This window comes from Zalophus californianus, chromosome 13 (assembly GCF_009762305.2).
Source record: "Zalophus californianus isolate mZalCal1 chromosome 13, mZalCal1.pri.v2, whole genome shotgun sequence".
Lineage (NCBI taxonomy): Eukaryota > Metazoa > Chordata > Mammalia > Carnivora > Otariidae > Zalophus > Zalophus californianus.
In genome coordinates, this window is record NC_045607.1 from 85,354,644 (window position 1) to 85,365,248 (window position 10,605).

A 10,605-nucleotide genomic window follows, 5' to 3' on the forward strand; every position below is an offset into this window, starting at 1 on the left:
CAGGGGAGAAGCACTGAAATGCGTGTTTGCAAAAGCAGAAATGTAGCTGGAAGAATAGACGCAGAAGAGTTGATACAAACGTGTTGTGTCCTGTTACAGGAGGGTTGCTCATAACGCCAGGTACAAAAATCAGACGGGGAGCCTGGGAATAAAATTAAAAAAAAATGGGGACCCATTGTGAGTCTTTGTGGTTGGGAGCGAAGTTTCTGAGACTTCAGAGAAGAGGCCGACCAGTCCATTGCTCTCCCAGCGACCACTGCGTGACCCAGGGCTCCTCTTTGAACCTCAGTGTCGTCTTTGGGAAAAAATGGGGAAAATAATACATTTCTGCTGTGGTTGAGAATCCAAACGCTCTAACGTAGGTGAACAAATGCACCTCGACGAGTATAAGAAACTACGAAAAAGGTAAGAAAAATCACTGGTGTTATTAGTGGGGCCAAGCGAGAGGCACGAAGGGTCTGCGTGACGCTTTGTCCCGTGTCTGAGCGTGCACAGCTTCCAATTTACCCTCTGAGACGCCCAGAGCAACTGAGCAGCCGCTTACTGCAATAATTAGGACTGTTTCTGTGCTTCCTCCGCTGGACATTGCGAGAGGCTCCGGGGAGAAGCACCCGCACGAAGGGAAATCCCAGTGTCTGGTTACCAGGAAAGAGCTTTGCAACTCTGCCAAAGGCTTGAGAATACCTGCGCGTCCCGCCGGCCGATCTCGTTACTTTCACAGTAATCCCTACACTGCCCCCTTTCCACTGCTCAGAACTTGGTTAACTTCCTTCCATGGGCTCCGAGAAAAGAGACGTAAGAACCAGTTCAGCAATTTCCTTCTTTTAACACATATTTATCGCAGGCCTACTATGTGCTCAGTGCAGTGGCACTCAATTTCCCAATCTCTCCTAAACCGATCCTGAGAGGCACCGATTATTTAAAGGTGTTACTAGAAATGCGTCTAAGTGATTTTCAAGAAATAAAATGTAACGTTGAAATAGGGGACTAATTCAACCTGTTGAAAACTTAACTGTTATTAAACATCTGCGTAAGGGATTTTTGATGCAGACGGTAGAAAGTCTTTCTCTTTATAAATACGTCCATGCACACTAAAAAAGTCATCCTTAAAAAAAAAAGCTTCGTTTAAAAACATGCTTAGAGTGAATATATTGCACCTAAATCTCTTAATGGCATGTATTTCCGTCCCCCCCCCATCAACTAACAGTAATTGACATCGGAGAGAAACGTAAGTGACGTGGGTGACTTGGCGACCTGCCTGCCTCGCGGGTTTGATGAAAGTTAATGAGGAACTACTTTGCATTTCAAGGATGAGGGGCGCTAGGCACAAAAATATCTACAGATCATTTGTCCGTCAACCTGGCGCTCTGGTGGTGCCAGGTAACCACTGATTTAGTCTTGCAGGAGAAAGTAGGATGCCGCTGTGCCCCCGATCAGAGAGGCCCCACTTCCGCGCCCAAGTTTGGGTTATTGAGTCGCGGAAATACTGGAGATGCTGATAACGTAGAGACCAACACCAGTCTTTCTGACAGCTGCCTTGACCATTACCTTCTCTTGTGAACAGCGCGATTCGTTAAGAGTATGTTTCTGCTTGTTTCCTATAGTCCGCGAGATAAATGGCGACTTCACCCCAGCAGACGCTGTCACACTTCGGGTTTAACGTTGGGACAGACGACCCCGCTGCACCGAACGCTGCGCGGGAGGATTTTCGGAAGCAGCGCGGAAGGGAGGGGCGCGACGGCCGCGAGGGGGCGGAGAGCACCAGGCCGGCGCGCCTCGGCCAATCAGCGTGCACACCGCCTGACAACCGTCCAATTAGAGGGCGCGGAGCTCGGGGCCCAGAGCCGATAATACTAGGAAAGGGAGCAGAGGCTGGCTATTGCAGCCAGGGGCGCTGCGCCGCACGCTACTGCGTGCACCCGCCCGCCCCGAGAGCCCGAGATCTGAGCCAGGCCAGGGCGGCCCAACCTTCCCGCCCAGACTGGGTCCGAGGAAGCCGAAAGCAGCTTCAGCGAGGTGAAGCGCCCGGGGCAAAGGATCGATTAGAACTTTGCAGAGTCCGGGATGTGCGGGGCGAGGCCGCTGAGGACTTGATTCATCTTCTCCACCCTTCTCCCCTACTCCCCATCCACTGGGCTCCAGGCCTCCAGCTATCAGCCCCAGATTTCGTGGCAGGGTGTGGCGACCCCGATTTCTTTTTGCAAGCAAGCACAGCCAGCAGCCCAAGAGCCAGGTCCCAAGGCTGGATATCTTTTTGCCTCGGCCGCTAGCCTGGGCCTCAGAGTCTTGGTGAGTGCTGTGATGTTGTTCCGGGTGTCAGGGAGGGCAAAATCACCTTTTCTTATCTTTTCTATTTTACTTGCATGTCTTGCCTGTAAGTGCAAACCCTGCCCGATGTATACGGAGACCGTGCAGCTCAGCCCTGCGCGGCTCAAGCACTACTGAGGCTGGAAGGACATCTGCAGCTCCATGCCCAGTGTCCTTATGGGGCTCTGACAGGAGAAAAATTTTGGTTTTCAGTTGATTATTTGCTGGGGTTGGGGGGCATGAAAGGAGCTTTCCAAGCTCAAAAAGGGGTCCTCGTGGTGGTGTAAGAGGATGAAAGGCGCTTGGGAGGCGTAGGATGGTACTTCGCTGGATCTGAAAGGCCCCTGTGATCTAAAGGAAAATGACTCTCCCATCGACGTTTTCCTATTCATCATGGCCTTGCTAGTTGGGTGTGGGGAAGCCTGACAAGTAGCCTAGGCCGGTCTAGTTGGACACAATACTTTTGTGTGTGTGAGCCGTGCGTTACCTAGGGACTTGTCCCAGAAGCGGGTGTAAAGCCAGAGAGGTCTGTGGTTAAAGGTCAGGTGCTCATAGAGCACTTAGAATCAATAGATAAAACCCTTGTTGGGTTGGGGATTTCTGGGGACCCTAAAGATACAAGAAAGGCACTGTGGTGCAGATGTGAGGGACGTGTAGAGACAGGGCTCCTCAAGGGGCCAGGGGCGACAGACCAGGAGCTTGGGGCCCAAGGCCGGGGGTCGGTGCCTGACGGCGGTGGGTGCGTCCTGGGGTCTTTGGTGTCTCCGCAGAGCGCAGGAGACTGAGCGTAGGCCGGAGCGAGAAGCAGTGCGCCATGGCAGGCCGGCCGGCAGCGGGCCCGGCGGCCGGAGACTGGGAGATCGACGTGGAGAGCCTGGAGCTGGAGGAGGACGGCCGCGGGCCGCCGCCGCCTACGCCGCCCGGGCCCAGCCCGCCGTCGGCCGACGGGGACGGCGAAGACGAGGAGGACGAGGACGACGACGACGACGCGGAGGACGAGGGCGACGGCCTGGACGCGGGCGCGTCCCCCGGGGCGCCGGGCCGGCCGGGGCAGCAGCGGGGACCACCGCCTGGGCCAACCCCCGCGCCGCGGGCCTCGCCGCCGCAGGCCGGGCCGCCGGAGCGCTGCGCGAACGCGGGCGGCGGCGCGGAGCCGCGCAAGCTCAGCCGCACCCCGAAGTGCGCGCGCTGCCGCAACCACGGCGTGGTGTCCTGCCTCAAGGGCCACAAGCGCTTCTGCCGCTGGCGCGACTGCCAGTGCGCCAACTGCCTGCTGGTGGTGGAGCGCCAGCGCGTCATGGCCGCCCAGGTGGCGCTCCGGAGGCAGCAGGCCACCGAGGTGCGTACCCGCCGGCCCCGGGTCGCGCCTCGCCGGGAGACCCGGGCCGCCGTGGGGGTCGGGCGCGGGGAGGGACGCGGCCGCTCCCGGGCCCCGGGCCCAGGGCCGCGGCGCCAGGCGCTTGCAGGGAAGGGTGGTGAGGACGCTTCTCTCCTCACCGTGGCCTGCGGAGTCGGGGCGGGGGTGGAGTGGAGGCCGCGGGCATCGCCGGGGGAGCTTGGCCGAAAAGAAAAGCAGGCGGAGAGGCCCTGAAAGTGGCTCGGAACTTTGTGGGAAAGACATTTTTTCTTTTAATCTTTTATATGTTAAAGTTTATTTTGGTGGTGCTGGGGGCAGGAGGAGAACAGCGGTTGCCGCAGTGCACCACTTCTGTCGTCCATCGCTGTGTTCTAGTGCGGGATCTCGGGAAAAGAACCACGCAGCGGGGTGTGCGCTCCGCGCTTCGGCTGTCGCGGCCCACTTAAGAGAGGCAGAACGTGCTGCCCATTTTACAGATGAGACCAAAACGGCCTGGGACGTTAGGTGCCCGCAGCCCAAGGTCATGAAGCCAGAAGCTTCTGACCTTTGAGCCGGTGGAAGGCTCCCTGCTGCCTCGCACCGTGGGGCTCCAGCTGTGAGAGCCAGGGTTTTCTTTAAGGGTGAGGCTCTTCTTGAATTTAGGATTTCGCGTTTCCTTGTGTTCCTGCGCACGGAGAGCTCAGAGCGAGGGAGGCTGCGCGGGGTCCCTTCTCCCAGATTCAGGGCATGGGAAGGTTTTTGCTTTTACTTTTTGGCGAGGCGGGAGTGGGGAGGGGATCACCATACACACAGAAGGCAGGGACCCTACTGGAAAATTTCCCAAGGCCCGGGAGAGTGTGCGCTAGATGCCCCAGGTGGCCTTGGCCCTGGGCTGGGCCTGCTCCCGCCTGCGGTGCGTTTCGCCGCGGTCTCCTGGGTCCCTCGCGGGCGTGGAAGGGCCCAGAATACCACGGACCTGGCGGTGAGGGAGGGAGCCAAGTCGGGTTTCCCCTTGTTTCTCCGTCCCAGGAGACCTCTGAGGGTTTTGCTAGCCTGCCTGTATCCCAGTCTCCCAGTGTTTTGGGCCAGGCTCGGGAGAGTCTGTGAGACCGGTACCCTCATACTTCTCCTTCAACCCCCTGCGCCCCATCGCACCTGCCCTACTGCGAGAAGAAACCAGCTCCACTTCACTGCTCAGTGGCAGGCCATGGGCACCTTTGGCCCTACGTCTGGGTGCCTGGGACACAGTTATCCTCCACGGCTCTCCTTCGGGGCCTGGCTCCTATGGTCTCCGCTGTGGATTTTGCCTTCCTGTGGGATGTCCCCTAACTTCTGGCTGCGGGATGAATCTGGGGTGACTCTAGCAAAGTGGCCCTAGAGAAAATCTGCCCCACTCCCCATCAACTGAAGTTGGCGGCTTCAGACAGAGCTTCCAGCTTGTTGCCCAGGAATTAAGGGGTGCTGGTGTAAATTTGTTTAGAGTCATTTTTTGACATGGGTTGGGAAAATAAATACATTTGGGGGGGTTGCTGATAACCCTTCCTACTCCTTCCTGTCCCACAATTTCTTTTAGAGCATTGTTGATTTTGTTTCTTGTATTTACAGGACAAGAAGGGGCTTTCTGGGAAGCAGAATAATTTCGAGCGCAAAGCTGTGTATCAGAGGCAAGTCAGGGCACCCAGTTTGCTGGCCAAAAGCATTTTAGAAGGTAAAGCAATGCAGAATTATCCTTCAGCCTTTTAAACCAAGTTCTGAGGGATTCCCATTATTCACACATATGGCATTTTTATTAACCTGTGAAGGAGCAGTCTGAGGGGAGGGTGCTTTTTATTAGGAAGTTTTGCTCTAGGGAAGAAATCAGGATGTGGGAAAATGGATCTCACATACCTCCTGAGGTTTTCGTCACCGATAATTCTGCTGTCTGCTTAATAGTTGTTGTCTGCTTAATAGTTAAGGGGTTAACATGGAGTGCATTTGAAATTTGCCCTGGCATGAGGGATGTGCAAAGATCCACTGCCACCTGATCGTGAAGAGGGAAATATATATTTTTTTAAAAGATTTTGTTTATTTATTGACAGAGACAGACATAGTGAGAGAGGGAACACAGGCAGGGGGAGTGTGAGAGGGAGAAGCAGGCTTCCCCCTGAGCAGGGAGCCCGAGGAGGGGCTTGGCTCGATCCCAGGACCCTGGGATCAGGACCTGAGCCCAAGGCAGACGCTTAAGGCCTGAGCCACCCAGGCGCCCCAGGAAATAAATTAAAAAAAAAATTCTTTGGTTGTCCTTGGATCTAGAATAAGTCAAATAAGGAGGTGAACAGCTACCCACACTGATAAAGACCTCTAGTCTGGCTGATCCAACCTCTAATACCACTCTTTTTCATGGTACTGTATTCCTCCGTGGATTAGCTACATAACTGTGGTTATTCACATCTCAGTTTACCATTTCTGACAGTCAAGATTGTAGAATCTGGAAGAGGTTTTGAATCACAGGAGAGAAGTGGAGGTTGAAGTTGAATTTGAACAGCGTGAATTCTGTCTCTCTACCATGTTTTGATTTTCTCTAAAGCCTGGAGATACGTGAATTTTTCTTAAAATATTGCTGATTTTTAAAAGCAACACTGGTGATGGGATTTATCTATTGGTCTGATAAATAATACATTGGTCACCTTTCACCATGTAAATAAAGGAAAATTTATATTTGTTCTAATCACTGTCCCTTCATAAGATTCAGGTTGAACAGCAGGTTTTTTTGTTTTTTTGTTTTAAGTAGATATTTGAATTCCGTTTTTTTTTTTTTTTTTTTATGTGGCTTCTGAATTGCGTTGGTTCTACACAGGTTTTAAAGCTTGTTCATAGTCTCGCCCTGTCCTGTATACTTCTGACCTTAGAATGGTTTCTCATGTTAATGAATTTGGTTGCAAACTGGGTAAACAGATTTATAGCCATAGGGACCACACGGATAGATTGAAACGGTGCCAAAGCAACCCTGAGGAGTGGGAGGGCTAAATGGAAGAGTAAATTCAAGTAAATAACATCCTGGCAAAACCTACCATAGACCTGGAAACATTAATTTTCAAATTTTATTTTATTTGCAAATGAGGACGATGGGTTTGTCACTATGTAAACACAAACATCACAATGGATTCTTCAAACAAATTTGAGAGCAGCCAGTGCTTGGCATTAGTGAAATACTCAAAGTATTTTATGCTGCCAGGAATTCTATTTATGCCATGCTAATTGTCGTCGTTTTTTTTTTTTTTTTTAACTTTGTCCTTATTCATAAAATGTGCACTGACTTTATATTGTAATGTTTGCTTGTTCAACCATTTTGGTATCTGGCCAACATGATCAGAATTTGGGAAAAATGTTTTAGATCAGTTCTTTTCAATATAGCTGCTGGTCTCCTCTCCTCTGCCTTTACTGTTGTTTGCTTGTTCCCACCTCCAGCCTGGGGGAGGGCCTGGTTAAATCACGGCAGAGTCTGTTGGACTAGTTAACAGCTCTTTTCAATTTTCTGTGTTTCTCTGTTTCCTTAAGTCTCTCTTCTCTTTTTCTCCCCACTAATCTGTAACTTTCCCTTTTTCCCTAGTTCTTCTTGGATTTTTCTACACCTGTAACAATGTGTATATAAGGAACCATCTTTAGAAAATAGCCATGCCATCAGCTTTAGGAATAGAGATCTTTTTTAAAAATGAAAAAAGATGACACGGATAGTGAGAAAGCGTTGACTGAAGCAAGATGAGCAGATTTGTCTCTTAATGTGTAGGAGCCTGGGAAGTGTATTACATTTTCAACCAGTGAAGTTTGCCCGTAAAGGTAAACAAACACACCCCTAATGACGAAACAACAATAACAGAAAGTTACAATATGGCTCTCCTGCTCCCCAAAGAGACCCATTTTAAACCTAGCCTATACTTTTGCTTTCTGTATAAAAAATGAATGTTTTGGAACTGTGAATTGTTCTTGTTCTGCTGACTTGCAGTGTTTCTGTTGCCTTCTCAGTTTCCAGATTTGTCTTCCCTAGATGTTAATCTCTTTTCCTGTGCGATGCTTGCTTATTTTAGGCTACCGCCCCATTCCAGCCGAGACTTACGTGGGAGGGAGCTTACCCCTACCTCCCCCAGTAAGTGACCGGATGCGGAAAAGGCGGGCCTTTGCTGATAAAGAGTTGGAGAACATTATGCTGGAGAGAGAATATAAAGAGAGGGAGATGTTGGAAGCGTCCCAAGCTGCTGCCTTGTTCCTGCCCAACCGCATGGTGCACGGACCTGAATATAACTCCTACAAAAGCGCCTATAGCCCCACCCCAGTGGAACCGCCAAACAAAGACTTCTGCAATTTTCTCCCCACCTGCCTTGATCTAACCATGCAGTATTCAGGGTCTGGGAATATGGAACTCATTTCTTCCAATGTCAGTGTGGCCACGACTTACAGACAGTATCCCTTGTCCTCGAGATTTTTAGTTTGGCCCAAGTGTGGCCCCATCAGTGACACTCTTCTCTATCAGCAGTGCCTGCTAAACACCACCACTTCGGTTCAAGCCCTGAAGCCTGGGGCCAGCTGGGACTTGAAGGGGGTGCAAGTCCAGGATGGACTTGTGGCAGAACATGACGTGATGCCCCCCAAACTAGAAGGCTCGCTGCTTCTGCCTCACGCTCCGGAGGTCCCGACCGCAAGAGGTGACCTTCAGGGTCACCAGGCTGTCCCCGAGAGGTCTGCATTCTCCCCACCCAGACGGAATTTCTCTCCCATTGTTGACTCGGACTCCCTGGCAGCTCAAGGGCACATCTTAACCAAGATCAGCAAAGAAAGCACCAGGCACCCTCTGCCACTTAAACATAATCCATTCCACTCATTATTCCAGCAAACTCTGAATGACAAATCAGGTCCTGGGTTGAAAACACCATTTGTCAAAGAGGCCTTTGAAGAGGGCCCTAAGAAACACAGAGAGTGTTTAGTCAAGGAGAACCAGAAGTACACATTTACAATAGACAGATATGCCAAAGACCTTTTCGTAGCCAAACAAGTTGGAACAAAACTCTCTGTGAATGAACCGCTGTCATTTTCTGTTGAGTCTATTCTTAAGAGGCCTTCATCTGCCATCACTCACATCTCTCAGTGAAAGGCTGCTTACACAGAAAGCTGGATTTTCTGCCATCTCAGAGGGGTCTTACCAGTTGCTAATTTTTTTTTTTTTTAAGAAAAAAGCTAAGATGTTTGTATAAAGAAATTTCTAATGTAAATGGTGATGATTTAAAAAATTATATCTATTCATATGCATGTACTTTTTCTTCCATAAATATATTTAAACTTAAAGATGGAAATTGCTTATGTGCAAACTGTAAAGTTCTGTGCTTTACACAGCGTTTCAAAAAGCAATAAAGTTGACACTGTCTTCTAAAAGACCCAATATTTGCAGAAGCACCTAGTTATCTCTGTCTACAGGAAAAACCAGTGTCCATGAAATATATTCTGTATTTTTCTGTGATTCTGTGTAGTTTCAAGTGCTCTCAGTGGTCACTGGGGGCCACGGGAGATACCTTATAGTGCCTTAGTTTTGCATTTTAGAGGGCATGTAAATTTAGCTGTTCAAGACTGAGGCAAAAATAGCTTTAAGGAGAACATAGAACAGGTTTGCACGTCTCTAGAATCATAATTTTACGTGATTGGACAAAGGGGAATTAATTTGCGGGAAAATCAAGTTTAGGATCTTATTTAGATGATGACCTGAGTTCTCGGGACGGATGTGTTTTAGCTTTCTGAGTCCTGGTTTCCTTTCCTGACGAGATGTGTATTTGGGGCCTCAAGCTTCCTTCCTAGGTTGAACTTTCTATGATTTCTAGGCGGCATTGGGTCACAGAGCTGGTTCACTTGTCAGGTGCAGTCGGTTCAAACCATGAGAGTGTATGGTTGAACTCCTCTCAGCTCTGTTATTTCACTGTTCCCTAAGGACTGGTGACAGCAGACATTGAGAGGCGGGCACAGTCATGACCCGTTGGTGTGCGGGGATCAGCTTGACGCTCCCACATTGTCACCAGTGCCAAAGGCTTTCAGTGTAGCTTTAAACAAAAATCACTATTCAAATTGCTTCAGCTGACAGTTGCCTAAGCCTGCAGATATTTATCACAGCGTGAGGTTGACTTCTTGAGTCTTAACCCCACTCCCCCCATTTTTGAGTTCATTATTACCCTATAGTTTTACTCAATAAAATGTTAATAACTATTGTTCTATGTGATTGGTGAAGTGAGAGTAAGACATTTATGACAGTATTAAATTTATCTCTGAAGACCTCATCTGTGGACCCCAAGTGAAGTTCTAAGATGCCTTATGTCATTTCAACCCAGAAAATCAGGAGCCAAACATCCCACCTTTAGTTTTGCAATGGAGTGAGTTGTCGCTTCCAATTCTCCTCTCACTTGGGGAACAAGAACACTCGTTGGGGGGCGCCTGGGTGGCTCAGTCGTTAAGCGTCTGCCTTCGGCTCAGGTCGTGATCCTGGGGTCCTGGGATCGAGCCCCGCGTCGGGCTCCCTGCTCAGCAGGAGGACTGCTTCTTCCTCTCCCGCTCCCCCCGCTTGTGTTCCCTCTCTCGCTGTGTCTCTCTTTGTCAAATAAATAAATGAAATCTTAAAAAAAAAAAAAAAAAACAAAAACCACTCATTGGGGCATGTGGAGTGTGCCAAGAGGTTTGGCAGTTTAAAGAGTTTCTTTCTTGCTCTGGAAAACATTTAAAATTACTTAAAAATGATTTTGCTACTGATGAGCTCATGTAAACCTCCAGGGGTTCTCTGAATTGTTGCTTAAAATTAGAATTGATTTCAAAAACAACAAGCCAGGCCTTAGATTGATTTCCAGTTTGTTCTTGTAAAATAATATTTGGTTTGATTGAGTCAAATTTACTTATTCTTACTATTGCAAAAGCCAGAGCAAATGGAAGTTTGCCAGAGGGAAAGAAAATGAAAA

At 49.6% G+C, this 10,605-nt stretch overlaps 1 protein-coding gene across 1 annotated transcript; it reads left to right on the forward strand.

The window, feature by feature from the left end:
• Positions 1-1,893: 1,893 nt before the first annotated feature.
• On the forward strand, positions 1,894-10,106 carry DMRT2 (doublesex and mab-3 related transcription factor 2). Its single transcript, XM_027614419.1, has 4 exons — positions 1,894-2,289; positions 3,078-3,646; positions 5,249-5,351; positions 7,708-10,106. The coding sequence occupies exons 2-4, from the start codon at positions 3,122-3,124 to the stop codon at positions 8,763-8,765; spliced, it is 1,686 nt and encodes a 561-aa protein (XP_027470220.1). The 5' UTR covers positions 1,894-2,289; positions 3,078-3,121; the 3' UTR covers positions 8,766-10,106.
• Positions 10,107-10,605: the final 499 nt, after the last annotated feature.

Excerpts from the sequence above, each read along its gene's own strand:
- DMRT2 (XM_027614419.1), top strand. The coding sequence starts at position 3,122 with ATGGCAGGCCGGCCGGCAGCGGGCCCGGCGGCCGGAGACTGGGAGATC. Across the intron at positions 3,647-5,248 it reads GGAGGCAGCAGGCCACCGAG|GACAAGAAGGGGCTTTCTGG; the intron begins GTGCGTACCCGC and ends TTGTATTTACAG. Across the intron at positions 5,352-7,707 it reads GGCCAAAAGCATTTTAGAAG|GCTACCGCCCCATTCCAGCC; the intron begins GTAAAGCAATGC and ends TGCTTATTTTAG.